This window comes from Excalfactoria chinensis, chromosome 6, assembly GCF_039878825.1.
Source record: "Excalfactoria chinensis isolate bCotChi1 chromosome 6, bCotChi1.hap2, whole genome shotgun sequence".
NCBI classification, from domain to species: Eukaryota; Metazoa; Chordata; class Aves; order Galliformes; family Phasianidae; genus Excalfactoria; species Excalfactoria chinensis.
Window position 1 is genome coordinate 14,270,978 of NC_092830.1, and position 17,552 is coordinate 14,288,529.

Genomic DNA, 17,552 nt, shown 5'->3' on the forward strand with positions numbered 1-17,552 from the left:
TCCGGCCAGGGGCGACGCCGAGAGCACGTTTCGCGGCCCGGCGCCACCGAGGCTCCGTCTGCCGCGCTGCGCTCAGCGCGCTATGGGGACGGGCAGCGAGGCGTAAGCATGACCCGTGCCGAGCCCAGCCCAGCCATGCCCGCGTCGCCCCTTCCTGTTAGCTGCGGTACGTACGTGGGACGGCGCGTTGCTTTCTCCCTCTCCCCCCACCCCCTCCACTTTTTATTCTTTGCCCCGCTCCCTTCTAGCCCGGCCCAGCGTGGAACCGAGGCGGGGAGGGGAGGCTGCTGCCGGCCTGCGGGGAGGACGGGTCCGGTCTGCGCCGGAGCCTTCCTGGAAACCGGAGGGACGGAGGGGCGAGCGAGGTACCCAGCCCGGAGAGCCGGGACCCGCAGCCGCTCCCGCAAAACGGCGGGGGAGCTGGGACGCGCTGCGTTCTCCTTCTCCGCGGGCGCCGCATCCCCTCCTCGAGCCCCGGGATACAGCGGGAGCGGCCCCAGCCTCGGCCCCTTTGTCTGCCCCCTGCAGCCCCGCTGCGGGCCGTGGGGCCACGAGGAGCCTCGGCGGGCCTGCCCCTGTCCTGTCCGGCCTCTGCACCCGCAGCGGGCGGCGGTGCCCGCGCAAAGCCACGCGTGGCCAGGGCGGTGCAGCCTCAGGGTCCGGTCGGAGCCCTTCGTGCAGCAGCTGAGGAAACGTGCGCTTGCCAAGCTGGGTAGCTAGAGCGTGACCGAGCAGGCTGACGGGGCAAAGGTGTCTCTTTACATTTTAAAGCAGGAACCTGTGAAAATAATTTTTAAAAATTAGCTGAGTAGCGTCTCTTCCATGCTGTGCTCGGTGCTCTTCTTAAGGCGCTTTTGTGGAGAGGCAGAGAGCTCTTCCACGCAGTAATCACCTTGTTTTCATTAATGTCAGTCAACGCAAATTAAGCGTGGAGATGGAATCCAGAAAGCGTGGCGTTGGCCGTGGGGCTGGGCTGCAGCCCGGTGCCCGGCTGGGAGAAGGCGAGGCGCTGCCCCCGAGCGGCGCTCCCTCCGGCAGCGCAGGGGTGGGAGCGAGGTGGCTGCAGGCAGGAGGGGGCCCGGGGACAGCGGGCAGGGCCGGGCTGCACGCAGCAGGTAATCGGGGAGGAATTCGAGGCGAGCACAGAGCAGCTCTCTGATATCAGGGACTCCTGTAGAAACTTTGCTGGGTAATAATTCCCAATCCCCACTGATAGTATTTTATTGTGGCTGTTGTGCTATCCGTGGTTGCCGAAGCCGGTCCAAGCATTTCCATCCTACTTTCAGTTACTTACGTTTCAAAACATCTTTCAGGCAGAAAATTTCCAGGCTTAATCTTTGCCTGAAGGTTCTCCTCCACCTCCCCCTTCTTTTAATTGAGTTTGAGATAAGATGATCCAGTTAGGGTTGTTTTTAAAGGTGAAACCTTCAAGGAAGGGAGTCAGATATTGTCAGAAAGAAAGACACTGTTCAAAGCATCAGAAAAGTATATTTAAAGGGGGAATATGATTAGCTTAGGGGTTTTTGCTTGCTATTTTTATTAGTAAGTACCTGGAGCCATGTGGTGGAAGAGTTTTGACTTGATGAGCCTCAAGAATTAATTAAATGTGTTTACAAGTTTGCATTTGTCGGCATTAAGGTCAGCATTGGGCTGTGCAGAGCAGGCTAAAGTGGAGGCACGCTCCTGCCTGGCTGGAAGGGGTGATGCTCTCACATGCGGCTCAAGCCTTCACAATGGGTTTCTGCTGCCAGTAGTTTGCTTGAGGTTTAATCTGGTTTTGTGGTTTAAGCATGCATGATTCCTTGCAACTTTCTGATTGTTCTAATAGAGCTTTCCCTAAACTTGGAAGGTTTTTTTTTTTTTCTTTTTTTCCCTGTGGTGTTTTCCCCTGTTTTGCTCACTGAGCGCGTTTCAGAAGTTTATACTGAACTCATTACGCTGCAGTAATCTAGATGCCCTCAGTTCCTGCCCAATTCAGTGAGCCAGAGTGCATGCTTCACAGCAGCCCTCTGCTTCCCCTGCAGTGGGGGAAGTAGGACTTGGGGGCAGTCCTGCTTAAGTCATGTGGCACCTACTGCCCCTAGAGCAGAGGTGGGATTCTGAGGCCAGGAGGGGCAAAAAGTAGGATGAAGTGAATGTCTTGGTTCACGACCTGCTGAACTTGTGCAGGAAAAGAGTTTTGCTTTCAAAACGCATCCTGCAGTGCTTGCCCCAGGTTTGCAGTTAAGCTGCTGGAAAGTGTTGTCTTAACTCAGAGTTTTGAGTGAGTGGATAAAATACGTTCCTTTCACTCAAGAGTGGCAATGATCCTGGAAAGCAAGGTGGCAGGTGTATGCACAGGAAAACAGAAAGCGGTTCCTGGAGGGTGTGTGAGGCTGCAGCCCCGTTTGAAGCAGTGTTTCTGCAGAAGGAAAGCTCTGGGAGGCTGCGTGGCGGTGAGCGGCAGGCAGGGCTGCACTGCCTAGGGAGAGCCTCTGCGAGAGCGTGTGTGAAGTAGTTCCTGGTCCTGAGTTTCGTTTTTATTTCTTAACCAAAACCAAATGGATACTCAAGGATTAAAGAAGGGGGAGGGAAAATTAAAGCTAATTCCCTCCTCTTAACCCATTTCCCTTCTTTTCATATACAAAGTGTTGTACTGAACAGTCAGTAGATGCAGAGAATGGAGCAAGATTGAAAAGCGGGCTGACTTCAGTACAGCTGGGGAGAACATGCGAACATGCAGATGATGTGACACGGTTCCAAGAGGGCTGAAAAACGATTTTGTGCGTTGCATAGGGTCAGCTTTTCTACTTTCTGTCTTCCAGTGTCTGTTTTGTCTTCCTTTTAGAACACTTGCTGCTGGTAATGAGATGCTTCTCCATTCAAAATTGTAGATAAGAGGTTGTATGACAACTTGTAAGTCAAATGGTGACCCCTATTGCTTGGGACCTGTGTATTGTTATTTAAAATGGTTCTTATGAAAGTTTCTAGGTTTTGTTCCCCCACCAGGCTAATCCCGAGTGACTTTTAAAAAGGCATTTAAACACTGAAACAAAGTACATTAGATTGGTTCATTCTGGCTGCAGTGAAACCAGGCTCAGCTAGTCCAAGCTGCCTGATTTTTCTCATACAGCTGTGTTTTTCTTAAGGGTCACTTACTTTCTTTTATGATGTCAGATAAAGGCTGCCACCATTTTATGAAAACACACCTTCTAAGTTTTTCATCTGGTTATGAAACAGAATCTTAATGAACGCTACTTTGAAAAGGAAAATTCCTTTTTCTTTATTATTATGTGCAAAGAAAATGAAAGAGAAGCATTTAAAAAGAAAATTTTATTCTTTTTCCTAGAGGCATTCCATAGGGTTAAATCCCCCCCATTGCCTTGTAGGCAAGATTCTCATTATAATTGTCTGGAATTTTGACCTGGTTGGGACTAAAAGATTTAGCCCTTGATTAGCTTTTTAGCAGTATTTGCTGAGGATTATAGCAGTCAGTGGGATTGCTCCAGACTTATTACTGGGAGCAAAACTTAAGATAGTGGCCTTACAGCCTGCTTTTGTTTTTGCACATGAATTAGAAGAGAAGTCAACTCAAGCCACAAGCAGCTTCAGGATGCACTGCTACTGGCTGGGGCTGTTCTCTGCAAACCCTCCTGTACTTATTACCCACTTTATAGGGACGCCTGTCCTCTCTCAGGAAGGGACTTTTGGGGGGAGGGGTCCCATCTGACTCGGAATTCAGAAGAGACCACTGAAGTCAGTTTTTCTCTCCGGGATGATGAATACTGACAAGTTATTGCATTAAACCATTAGATTTGTATTTAATAATCCGGGAAGTTAACGTAGGTGTTTTGGTAGTAGGATTTCTTGCTTTGAAATGTGACCTGGTGTAGCTATTAGTTGTCTTTAAGAAGTGACATGAGGCAGTTTGCAACTGCTGCAGGCATCAACACAACGTCATTGACAGCCCTTTACATGGAAGAAGGAGGGTCAAATATTCCATAGTGCTGCAGAAAACAAATCTTGAGTACCGAGCTTGTAGCCACCTAATATTCTGATCCTAGATGTGGCAAAGTAAACATAACAGCAACAACATAAATTTAGTTGTTTCTTCTTCTGTTGTTGTTGTTATTTTGTTTATTTAAATTAATTAACGTATTTATTTTTCATAATCTACCAATTGTGGTTATTGTGGCAGAGCAGTACTCATCAGGACTATGGGAGTTTCTTTAAGGGGAAGCAAAGCCCTGGTGCTGACAGGCATTTCTCCCAACAGGCTACAGTCATCTTGGAGGTCAGGTGCTCTGTTCCAGATGGATGAAACTGGAGTTCAGTAATATAATAAAAGAAAAAAAGATGTATGTCCTTTAGGGAGCTACTGCCCAGGTGTCTTCTAAAGAAAAATTCTTTCCAGTGACAAAATTGAAACAAAATGGATAAAGCTGCTGCTGTTTTCCATATGTCCTTGTCCGTTTGTCTCTGACAAGTGCTAACAGCCACCTTTCCCATCACAGTGCTACCACAGTATCATATATATTCCTTCCAGTCTGGTGTGGGGTATTTTTGTTTCTTTATTGATTTGTTTTTTTGTTAAAACAAAGCAGGATGATCTTGCTTGTTCAGTCTTTGAAGCACCTGTGTTGAAATCTCTAAATGCAGGTAAAGACATATCATGTAATCACGATTCCAAAGAAAGGTTTTGCAAGGCTGTTAAAAATGAAGCTTCTGATTGGCAACTCTGCAAAGTTCCCCAAGTTTCTATAACAGCAGTGCCAAATGTTTATGTAGAAAAGTAGCATGAGCAAAGCATTAACACATTCAGTGTCTTCAAAAATCCACTCACTGTTTCCATTCTTGGTCTCCTGTTTTCTCTCACCCTTCTACTTCTGTTTCAGAGCTGATAAAGAGAAAAGGCCTTATCTCCTCTCCTCTGCTCCCCTCCCGATTCACACATTTCCATGATGCATGGCCCTTATTTGCTTGCTTTCTTTTTTGCTCTCCTGTCCATAGTCTCTGAAAGTGGCTTGCATTTCCTCTCCTACCACTGTTATGTAGCACCAGACACTAATGGCTACCAATGGGCTGTCTGCTGCTTGTTTGCAGCTGGCTTTGCAGCCCTCCAGGCTGTCCTTTGGAGGCTGGTTTCATCAAAACCACAGGAAAGTGGGCAGCCCTTTGCAGATTGCCAGCAACTGTTTCACGGACCTGTTAACCTGCTGCTGATTTGATGCTCAGCTTGTGGAGCGACTGGTTTTGGCCATATTCCTCTTCCTCCTTTCCATTCAGAAAAGGGTAAGGGAAGGAAAGCACTCAAATTACTTTAACTTCAGGTCTGTATTTAGTGTATTTCAGTGTCCAACCCAACTTCTGTGGAGCACCTCTGTGGGAGCTGTTTAGGTCTTTTAGCAATGGCCTTTGAAATATTACCTGCATGGCTATACATGTGTATTTAGTCTCTCTGGGTCAATTCTCCTGCAGTGCTATTAGTTTGTTTGATGTGAGTGGTTAGATTTGTCTTCTGATGTGACCTTAGAAGTGCGTTGAGCCTTGTGCTGTACTGCAATGCTTACTCCAAAGTGTTGTTTGAGTGCATGGAAAAAGTGATGTCTCAGTAATGTTAGTTTGATGTGCTCCTGCAAGATGCAGATGAGATACAGAATGATCACAGCATGTTTACATAGACACATGATATATGTGATTTATGTTTTCTATTACACAGGATCATTCAGCTTACTGCTGAACAGATGAGCTGGGCTTCAAAGAGCTTTAAATAAGCTGCTCAGAAGAGAGTAGGGAGAGTAGTTACTGTTGGGTTTTTCAAGTATTGTGACTGTGCAGCCTGTTGATGGCTGTGATGGACTTAGAGGTGAGTTTGCTGCCAGCATGCTGGTGAGGAGCAGTGGGAGCTGGTAGTCCTGTGCAGCAGCCATGCATGGTGGATATACTACACCCTTTGTGCTTGGATGGGTTCTTGTAGAGCCTGCCCTTTGCAAGCCCCATGCCATTGTTTGCCCAACACAAGCTGAACCTGGGCACTGTGATAATGTTATAAGTTTCTGAGGTGCTAGGAAGGCTGGGCTGCATCAGCAGGGCTCTGCCCTCCTTCACTGTAGCTCAGACTGGGCTGTGGGTAAGCCCAGCCTTGGTGACATCACCCTGCTGGCTTCAGCATGGGGTTGAGGTCATGAGGAAGAGAGTGCTCTGTCTCTCTTGCCTTTTAAAGTGGTGGGGTTTGGACCCAGCAGCATCCTTCTTCCTTTTTTTTCTTCCTTTATGAGTTCCTTTTTTTTTATTCCCCTCTCCTTTAAGGGAAGTATTTAACAGAATTTCTTTACATTTAAAAAAACAAACAAAGAAAAGCAATCTGCCTTTCAGAAAATTGCTCTGGAGCCAGAAGAGTTTGTTGTATCCTCTGAGATGCGCAGGTTGTGTTTGGGAGTTTGGGGACTTTTTCATCACAGTCATATTTGAAGACAAAAGCTTTGGATAAATATTGTGGTGTTTTGTTGATGGCAAATATAGTAGTAGTCATGATCATGAAGCAGAGGTGATTTCTTGCATAATACATTTGGTATTGCTGGAAAGGACCAAGACTTGCAACCTAGTACAGCGTGCTTGTACATGATCCCGGGAGATGACACTTGGAAAGGCAATTCTTCCCTGATCCAGTTACCTCCATGAGTACAAATTAAATGTCTTTAGAGAGGTATAGTTATTTCTACAATTGTAAACTGGATGTATATCATGATAGACAGCATATGGATGAGATGCCCTTGTGGTGGTGTATGGGTGTAACGCCAGCTAAACTCAGCTTTGTTGTTGTTTCTTCCCAAGTGACCGTACAGTAGTAGCTTTGTGCTCCACAGCATATCTGAAGACGCAAAGTTTAGCTGTCCTTACCCAAGGGGAGGGATGGTTAAGAAAACACCAATAAGATTGTAGATGCTTTTTTCATTAATTACATTTCTATTAATGTTATTTTATCTTTTTCTGTTTCAGAGTTGACTCTGTGTCGCTACAGAGAGCCGCAATGGGAGAGTGCAGTTTTCTGTTGAAAAATTTTCTCAAGAGCTCATGATTTTTTTCCATCTCTCCTCGTAACATTTCTACTACTCCGCAGACATGGCTCACCATGCAAGGCCTTCCAGATTAGCAAAAAAGGAAGAGATAGGCAAAAGAAAAACTAACCAGGGTAAAAAGAAATGTAGCCAAGTGAGAAAGAAAACCACAAAGACTTCCACAAAAGCTGTTAGTTCTGGAAAAGGCAAAAAGCCGGCACAAGAAAAAGATGTTAAGAAAAAGCAGCAAGAAAAGAAACCAATCATGAGCTCTTCAGGTAGATTTCTCAGGAGCAGTGTCACCAGAACCTTGTCTGGAACGCCTTGGGTGAGTTTGGAGAAAGCTGACAATATCCTCTTTCATAGCCAGGAAGCTTTCAACATCAATGGTTTTACAATGTCTCTTCGAAACCGATCATTCTCCCGTAGATTTTCTCAAGCTCCAACAATTGCAAAACCCAGAAAAGCTGCAGCACAAAAAAAGCTAGAAACAAAGGAAAAACATGAACAAGCTCTGGCCGTAGAAGAAGAAAACAATGTTGAAGCATCCGAAAAAGTGTTGGAACAGAATTTAGCACAAGATGAATTAGCTTCTCTGTCTGTAGAGGATATTCCATGCAGTGTAAATGAAGAGCCTGCTGCTACGTGTGCTGGTCAAGAAGAGGAGGGAGAAATACCTGAAATGAAGAACACTGTTCCATTCACCCAAGTAACAGATGACGGTACAGCAGAGTCAGAGGTGGTGTATGAGCACAAAGACCTGCCCTGTGAGCAGACACTCGTTGATCTCAATGCAAGTAGTGCAGCTGAAGCATTTGTTGAAGATGCTGCATTGGTGCTTCTGTCTTCTGATTCCATAACCACCTCTGAATCAAACTCGAAAGTGTGTATAGAAACTCTCTTCGACCTGGTGCCTAACAGTAAAGAACCTGACTCTGGTTCTATTGATACCTCAGATCCCAGTTCAGCTGTGCTGTTGGAAGACTTGGTCCCACTTGCTGAATCTCACACTGAATCAGAGTCAGACTTGGTGCTAACTAGTGAAGGGCACAACTCGAATTCTGCACCCACAGTTACCTCTGAGTTAAATTCAAAAGAATGTTTAGAAGATTTGAGTTCATTTGCAGAGTCCTGCTTAAAAGCAGATGGAGGTTTGGAGTCCGCAAATGAAGACCTTGGTTCACATTCCATCTCTGAAGCTGCCACTGGATCAAATTCACTTTTACATTTTGAAAGTGTAAGCTCACTTGTGGAATCCAGCATGAAACTCGTGGATTTTGTGCCCTTTCACAAAGAGCTTGACTCTTATTCGGATTTGAACTGTACAGTAGAGAATGCAGAATCAGATTCAAAAAATGTATTTACAGTAAGTGAACCGGTTTCTGATACCTCTTTAGCCAATATTGAAGTGGAGGATATTGAACAACTTGTTAAATGCATTGATGCAGAAACATTAATTTTGAATTCAGGTTATGTCCCCGCTCTATCATCAGATATAGAAAAAAGAGCAGTCGATAAAATGTCCAGTGAGAGCTCCAGAAAATTCTCTGAAGGCTTTGTTTCAGAATTGCCTTCAAGCCCGGAAATCTCTGTTCTTGCCTTAGAAAAAGCCATAAATGCAGATTTGCCAGCTGACTCAAGACTGCAGCAGAATGATTATTCATCACAGCTGGAAAGTGTTGGAATAAGCTTGAATTTGGTTCAGGACAACGTGAGCAACAGCACTCAAGCAGTTGAGGCCTCAGGGCCATCCTCTCTCACAAATCCGGCTGGTGGTTACCCTCCTGCATATCCATCTCTGCTCCCCATGTTAGAGAAAAAGAAACGAAGGCGTTGTGGAGTCTGTGAGCCCTGTCTGCGGAAAACCAATTGTGAAGAATGCAGCTGTTGCAGGAAGCGCAAAACCAGTCACCGGATATGTAAAAAGAGAAAATGTGAAGAACTGAAAAAGCCACCGCCACCGATCACACTACCTCTTGAGGTAAGCCAGAAAGGTCTCAAATTCAGTCACGATTTTGGGGATTGAGGTATGTCTGAAAACACTGCAGAGGGTCGTTGTTGTACAGACTTAGAGAATGAGGAGTTTCTGTTGTAGCTAGCAAGTTACATTGTGACTTTCTCTCGCTAGCCAGAGAAGCACAAATTAAAGTGAGCAACAGTTACTCTTGTTCCTGCTGTATTGATACAACAAAAAAAATGAGGGGCAAGCTTGGCTTTAACTCTGTGTTCCAAATACTGGCATATTGGCTAAAGCAATCGAGGGCATGAAGAGGTGAGAAAGATTTAAGTGCAAAATGTGTGGAGTGGGGAAATGAGGGTAGTCTTAGGATACCCTGAGATCTTAGGGAAAGGGCCTGTGTTTCAAAATAGCTATGAAGGTAAAAGGTAAGAGAAGGAAGGCTGCGTGCTCTTTCGAGTTAAAGTGATTTGCTTGTGATTACACGTTTGGTGGAAACAAATCAATAAACTTTAGGATGGGATTGTAGCTGCCTTTTTCCCCTTTCACATCTCTCTGCCTTTCTAATTGTCTGTTCTTCTGTTTCTTTCATTTCATTTCCCCTGCCTCTCTTATTTTGTATATCTTACCACATCTCCCCCACATATTCTCTTTCTGTTTCTTACTCATTTTTTCTGATCCATCAGCATTTTATAATCCAGGTCATTACTTTTGGACCAAAAAGGAGGGGCAAAGACAGTCTGTATGCCCCTGTGATAGCAGCCCTGACCTTCTGAGAGCTTTCAGTTCAAGATCAGGCTTTAAATCAGGTAAGTAGGGAACTGAACACAGATTTCCCACATCCCAGCTGACCTCTGAGCTGCAGAGTTAGCCTCTGCCGTCTCCTGAAGTTCATATAGTTGAATGGAGGCTGAGCCATGGAGAGGAAGTTGCTGTTTCAGTTGTTAACTTGCTGGGATATTTGCCTTGGGATGTGGGAAACATGAGTTCAAGTCTCTGCACCGTTATGGCACTCTGTGCTCTCTGAGCAGTTCACATTGCAGGGAATGAATGCACCTGCAAAACATTTCTGAACACCAGCTTCATTAAAACAGCGTGTTCTTACAGCAGGTAGGAATCCCAGCTTGCTGTGGAGCTCTCAGGAGACCTTCTGTTTGCAGCCCTCTGTCCGGTTCTTGCTAAGGTCTGCAGATGTGCCTGTTCTGTTTTCACAGTAGGCAGGCAAAGAAAAGAGTCCCATAGCAGTGAGGGGATATGATATGGGTAGATGCTTTGTGCAGGAAGTGTATTTAAAAGTAAAATGCTTAGGGAAGTAGGTTTAAATAGGTGGGCTTAAAGTTCATTAAAAACCCTCAATGTCTCAACTGCTCATAGAGAGCAAAGTGAGGGAAGGGACAACTAACATGTGACTTGAGGACATACAATTAAGCAATAAAGGTGGTGGAGGCTGATGCTGACTTCTTGCAGCAAGAGAGTAGCAACATTAAACCGTTCTGTATGTTTAGCCACTGGAGCTAAAGAGGCTTGTGGAAGAGAACTGATGGAACTGAGGTAGGAAGTGATTGAAAAGCCATGATTTAGAAAAGTTTTTGGCAGGGTCAGTGAAAGGAAGCACTCCAGCTTTTCTGTCAACCTTTGTTTTCCAGGCCAAACGTACTTCTTTTATTGTTGCTCAGCCTGACCTTCTCCTTGCAGATTTGCTTTGCCCCTTCACCTCTTTCTTCTTTAGGCATTCCTTTTTCTTTCTTTACAAGGAATTTCTTGTTTATATTCCTTTGGCAGCTTATTTCTTGTGTGCTTTTGTTTTATTGAATTGGTCACGTTTTGTTCAATGCATTTAGAGCTGCACCAGAGGCCTCTTTCATTTCTCGTTAAATTTTGTATGAACTTTGAATACTGCATAGAGGAAATGAAGTATTCCTGACATTTAACAACACGTCAGGTATTCTCTCATAAAACTGGATTTGAATGAAACCCGGTGCCTGTTCAGATGTTCATAGGAGCAAGTCTGGTCTCTCATGTTCGATAGAAGCACTGCTCAGAGGAAAATGAAAGAGGAAACTATTTCTGCAGTGTCTGTGTTGTAAGAAGGCTTTGAAAATGTTGAGATATAGGGGGTGGTGCGGGGGGATGGGAAGCACCGTGCAGCAGCAATCCTTTAGATAAGATTTTAGCACTCCAAAAGGGAATCCCGTCGTGTTTTCCCAGACCAAGATGGGGTTGAGACTACTGCAGCTGGGATTTCTGTGCCAGCGATGCCTCACAAATAGAGGGCAGCTGGGGGAAAAGTCTGTAGGTCTCTGTCCATGGTATAGAAAGGGAACTAAGCAATTAAAGAGAAATTAGATTGGCTTCAGTACATTCCTCGTTTGGAGGAGCTGTGTGTCTCTGCCTCGTATTGGTGGAATGTAAGCATTTTTTGGAGGTGATTCAGTGGGAGGAGGATGTAAGGGGATAGATGTTCTCTGCGTGAGCATAGTTTGAACATCGATGTTTTGCCTTAAAGGGAATGATTTCTTTTGACTTTAACTAAACAATGCAGAAGTCAGCAAAGTGGATGAGAGCTGTGTGTTGAATGACTCTAGGATAGCTGGTGCTGGGCTTCAAATCCCTGCACACCGTAAAGCGGTGTGTAAAGATAAAAAGGCTCTTATTCTTAAAGAATAACATCCACATAAACCTTCAGTGATATGTTACCATGTTACCTTGTTGAATGTAACGGGTTTTTCAGGGATGCAATGTGGGGAAGGCCTGGAATGGTAGTGCTGCTTCCCCAGGGGCTACTGCAGGGAGGCTTGCTTAGGCGTGGGGTAGAAAACATCCTGCAGTACGGAGGCAAAAGGGTTGCGTGTCACTGCTTTCTGGGGGAGCAGCCAGGTAAGTGAGAGGTGTCAGTAGGCATTGGAGAGGAAAAAGGCTTCATGCTGCATTATTGTCCCACTCTGGGTGAATAATGCAGGAATGCTCTGCAGTGAAAAGAGCATTTTGACAAGTTCCACCTACACAGGAGTGTGGAAATTTTGCATTTTCTCTCGTCTCTGAGACTGCTGCTTTCTGCAATAACATGGTAGTTGCTGGAAGCTGTTTTGAAGCTATTTTCTACCAAAAAGCCCATTTTATCTCAAGCAGTGGTCTGCCTTGCTGCTATTGCATCACTGTGCGCATCTTGGCGGTCTGGATATGTTGCAGGTCAGGGCTCAGTAGGTTGCAACAGCTCAGCATAGGAGGGTGGTGCAGGATTCGTATTGCCTTCTCCTGGGGAAGAAGCGTTGGCAGCAGCCGGCATTGCCGAGGTGCCCACGTTTCAGGGCCGCACTTGGGCAGGAGCCCTGACCCGCTGCCAGCTGGCTCCTGGGGAGCGTTTGCCTGCAGGTGGGTGACAGTGATGGCCCCGGGAGGCTCCCGTGGGACCCAGCCTCACCGAGGTGCCCTGAGACGTCTCATTCAGTGGCTGTAATCTGAGCAACGGGGAAATACGGAACAACAGTCCGGCCTGTTTCCTTGTGGGTTCTTACGTGCTGCCCAAAGCCCAGGCGTATTTAAGGAGCGTGCTGCAATTAGGGGAGGCTGGGAGCTTTCCAGCAGCCGCTCTTCTGTCTTGAATGGGAAATGGTGATTTAATGGAGAGCCCCGCAGCTGCTCTCTGAGCCGAGCCGTTTGCGGAAAGCTTCTCGGGGCCAACGTGAGATTCCGCTTGAACCTTTCCGAGGGGAGAGAGCCGTGCTGGCCGGGGCGCGGTGCACCTGGGCTTCAGGACCGAGAGCTCCCCTTCTGCCCAGCCGCAGTTAAAGCCCATCAGCGGCGCGGCGTCCCGGGGCTGCCCTGCTGCGGGGCCCGCGGCCGCCCTCCGCGCCCCCCCCCTCCTTCTCCCCGCCCCTCCCTCACTGTCGGCCGCGTGCACGCGCCGCGCGTGGGCCGTGTCCTCGCCTGACCCCGCGTGCCGCAGCCCTCGCGAGGCCGCGCAGCGCGGGTGGGGGCCGCGCTCGGGCCCTCGCGTTCCGCCGTGCGCGAGCCGAGGCGGGAGCGCGCGGGGCCGGCTCCGGGTCCGCGCCGCGTCTTGCCGGCGGCCGCCCGCACAGCAGCCCCTTTGTTCGGCCGGGGCCGGCGCGAGGGCGAGGGGCGGCCGCAGGGGGGCGCTGCGGGGCCGCGGCGTCCCATTGGCCGGGCCGGACCTAGACTTCGGGCGCGCGCGGCGCGGCCTCGCGAGGGAGCGGGAGGGGGGGGGGGGCGAGCGCCGCCGATCCGCGCGCGGCTCGCGCCCGCCCCGCCGCGAGGGGAGGGAGGGGAGGGCTCCGCTGCGGCAGGAAGCAAGATGGCCGCCTGGTGGGCGCCGCCGTGAGGAATGCGGGGCACCAGCGAGGTCGGCTCCAGGGGGGCGGCGGGGCCTCTCCCCTCTGCCGTCTCCGGCGTCGCCGCGTGTCGGGGTGGCGGCGGGGGGGCCGCGTAGAGCCGCCGCCGGCCCGCCGAGGTGCCGCATGTGAAGCACTCGGGTATTTGAGAAATATTGCAGTTCGATAATAAAACTGGAGGCGTCTGCCTTTGTGACCACCGCTTATTCTGCGATTTGATGTTTTTTTAGGTTCTAACTGAAAACAAAAGACCTCAGAGGAGGAAGCAAAGAGTTTTTAAGGTAACCGATGATTGCTTTAATATTTCTCCCTCACGTTAAGCGGCGTTTCTTGTCACGTTTAACAGCAGATCGAGGGTTGCGCGCTGGGACGCGGCGCTTTCAGCCCTTCAGCAGATGAGCTAATTTTAACGGCACAGAACATGTCCTTTTTTTTCCTTTTTTTGCCTCTCCCTGTCCCCCTCCCCCCATCCCAGCATGTTGTGTATATACACACCGGAGCCTCTATGCGGGGCGCTGCGGCCGGGACATTCGCTTCCCATTGTGCTGTGAGCCGCTTCACCCTCCGTGTTCCTTCCCTACTTGCAGAAGTAACAGCTGAATGCTGGGGGTGTTGAGCATTCGGATCGGAGGGCGAGAAGTCGTTGCTCTCACGTAAACTAAATTAACGGCATAGGAAGCTTCATGCTTCAATTACGGTGGTTTTGATTTCCTTTTTTCTTTAAACTTTAGAGCACCTCAAGTGAAACTGAAAATTCTATAAACTTACAGGGGCCTTCGGTTCACGTGGTAAGGCTTCAGCAGGGCTCTTAAGATGGCTATCTTGCATAGTAACAAAAGATTGGTGCTTCAACTCAACTGTTTCAGCTTGTAATACAAGTTTACTACATTTGTACCTAACTGGTAGCGGATTCGCGCTGCACTTTTCAGTTTGCGTTTGTTTTGTATGGAAATAGGTTCTGAATTCTGTTCTTTCAAAGTTAAAATGCTAAAGGGTGGATGCTGAAACTGTGAAAAGAAGTTAAAGAAAATGAGAAGTATGTAATGTGAACGTGTTCTGAAATAGTTTAGCGCTGTTTCAATACATAAACATTTCAGAAGTTGTCGGACATGGTGAATGTGATAAATGCTGAATGTAATATGGTTTTATTTGAAATCATTGTGGCTCCTTAGCAGCTTTGTCTTCACTGTTACACGTCATAGAAACTTGCTCAAAGGAGTCCTCAGTTTGTAAGACAAAGTTAGAAGTTAAGAGTAAGGAAGGAGCAAATAAGCTTACTTGGCTTGCAAATGTGTCTGACTTCTGTGTGTGTCTCTCAGTGTGGGTGCTGCTGTGCAAACCACCTCCCCCTATGCCTATGGGAATGATGATGGCACAGCACTAGCAAGTGTTCTTTTAAGAAATATATTAATCCATGACATTTGATTATTTCATTAAATCATAGGTATGCTCTTAATTGCCTATTTTAGTGGCTGCCACTTTTGCAGCGTAGTTCATGGTGTAGCTAAAGCTTTCGCATTTGTTCATCTTGTGCAGTGAAGGAGATAGTGTGTGAAATGAAAACTTCCTGTAAACCAGTCACTGTGTTTTGTAGCGTGGAATTGGTGCATGTACCTGTAGAATTAAGAGGAATGTTTCTTGACTTGGGTAGATCTGTTGTGTTGGATGTCTGTCTGCAGTAGGGGTTTGTAGTGAGTCTGCAAACTTTCTCTTGAACTCATTTTACCACTGCTTCTTATTTGATGGCAGGGGAAGTTGCTATGTAATATGATGCTGTCATTCCTATCCTTTCCAAAAAGCTTTCTGAACAGTTTTGTTGGTCTTTTTTCTTTTTTTCTTTTTCTTTTTTTTTTCCTTGTCTCTTAAGTGGAAAAAGGCTCGTCTGTTTTTGTGTGTGTGCATAGTATCATATGGTAGTCATTGGACTTGTGTTTATTTCTGGTTTGACTTTTCCTCTGCTGAATTGATTCTACAGTGTTTCTTTCCCCTTCAGTTTTAGAGAGCGTTCTTTCAGTTCGCTGGTGTTTTGTTCTGTGGTGCTGAATTGCATTCGAGTTGATTCACTTGTGTGCACCAAGTAAGGAGGCACGGTGCCCCTGAAGGCATCTCGTGGAAGCGGTTGTGTTGGTGCTGGGGAGGTTTTGTTTTGTTTTTGGTGGGGTGGGTCGGTCATGTTAAAATAGGTTGTGTTTCTGTCAACTGCAGGAAACCCCCCAAAAGCTTCACCATTTACAGTCTTCTTCTGAATGGCACTTTGGAAATATGATGTTCTGGTGTATGATTATGGCCTGCTTTCTTGGTGGGACTGCTGTGTAAAGTGGTGTTGTATCCACTGGGTTATAACTTCAGTCTTTTAGTTATCAGTAGTGGTCGAGTGAAACTTACCAGTGACATGTCAAAATAAATCAATAGATGTTTTGAATTATTATTAATATTTTGTTATTGTTTTACTGGGGTTTTAATTGTGTTTTGCTTCAAAAAAGGATTGTGGACTTGCTTAAGGAGTATTTGTAGCACTCTGCTCCAATGACAAATGGGTCTGCGTTTCTCCAGTCATCCTAAGTTTGTATAGATGCACATTTATTTCTTTGGAGAGCTAGCAGTTCCTCCAATGGTACTTTTATAAACCAACATATTTATGAATTCTACTGTACCAGGTTAAAGTAAGCAATGCTTTCCTGTTGAAAACAAGTTTGACGGATGCAAACATTATGAACTAAAGTGATAAATACTGTTACGTTGTAGCTTTATTAACTGTATGTCATTTTTTCATGCTTGCATTTTACTGCTTTTTCCTATCTATTGAAAGAGCAGCCATTTAGGATATTCTTCTGTGCCATAACTACTGTGTTTCATTCTCCATACTTATTTTGAAAGGATGTCCAAAATATTCATCTCTTTTAATGGGCAAATGCTTTTTCAAGAAAGAGTCATTATGGGGTCATGGAAATGGATAACAAAGAAGGAGCACTCGTGCTTTTTAGTCCAGGTTATCTTGTATATTTTCCCTTGTTAAGCAGAAACTTCTTACATTTCATCATCGGTAATGGAAAATCTAGATAGAAGGGATTTGTACTTAAAAATGTGTCTGCCTGCATTTCAGAGGGCATATTATACATCCTGCTTCACTTAGTTATTATCGTTCTCCTTCTAGCAGTGTGCTCACTCCATTTGGGCAGTGCAGCGCACCCCTTCTTAACCATGTTGGCAGTCACGTATAAATTTATAAATGCTGCTTGGGCAAACAGTGCAGTTGAAGAAGGCATCGTATTGTCCAGGAGATCTACAGTTAGCGGTAGCATCAGAAAGGAGAAGCCTCCTCCAGATCAAGATAAACCTGACAAAGAGGCACAGGCCGTGGTCTTTCTAGTGGGCTCTGTGGAGCTATGGCTGCTGTTTGGATGGTTGCAGACATTTGCTGCATTCATGGAGTTTTTAAAAACCAACCAACAAAAAGGGGGAAAAAAAAGACTGAAGAGAGAGATCCTCAGTAGTATATGCAGTGCTAAGTGAGTATTGTAACTGCATGCCCATTCTTTGTTCTCTGCCCGATTCTGTTTGTGTGTTTATGCATAAACACTATAGTGCTAATCTGTGCACAAGAAAAGCATAGACAACACCTGCGAAACTCTAAAATCAATTCGGTTTAAGTCAAACCAAAAGCAAGAGATTACTTGATATCCAGCACTTTGGGTTTGTTGGTAAGCCTTGTATTTAGGGGCTAGTGGGAGTCCCATTTCCATCGAAGCTACAAATACATACGTGAGCACTCTAATTTTTTTCTTCAATGTGTACAAAGCATGGTATTTCGTATCAAAAACAACGTTCAGATAAGAAGTTGCTATGACAGAGCAGCTGTTGCTAGTCCTTCTTAAAATGTTTGTTTTGGTGCTTAAATTGCACTATTTCAACCTAATGTACGTGTTAACAAAAGTTAAGAGAAGCAACTCTAATATTATGCACACTGATGCTTTGAATGAGCATGGCTTGAATGGATTCTGGAACATCTAAGTATGATTTTTTTAGCACAAAATGCCTGCCAGGATATTTAGCTGGAACTAAGTCAACTTTTCCTTTTTTTTTTTTTTTTTTTAAATAAGATATCAACAAGTCAGTGGATGGAATTGCAGTGCTGTGGGATTTTCTGACAGAGGAAGAAGGCAGAATAATAGGAGTTGGAAGGGATGTTGTACAGAAGACATGCTTTGA

The 17,552-nt window shown here is 46.1% G+C and overlaps 1 protein-coding gene across 1 annotated transcript in view; it reads left to right on the plus strand.

The window, feature by feature from the left end:
• TET1 (tet methylcytosine dioxygenase 1) overlaps positions 1-17,552 on the plus strand; it is a 59,927-nt gene continuing 42,375 nt past the window's right edge. The window contains exons 1-3 of the mRNA XM_072340051.1: positions 1-166; positions 6,979-9,018; positions 13,574-13,624. Of these exons, the coding sequence (XP_072196152.1) occupies positions 7,102-9,018; positions 13,574-13,624 (1,968 nt within the window). The 5' untranslated portion in view covers positions 1-166; positions 6,979-7,101. The remainder of the gene's footprint in view (positions 167-6,978; positions 9,019-13,573; positions 13,625-17,552) is intronic.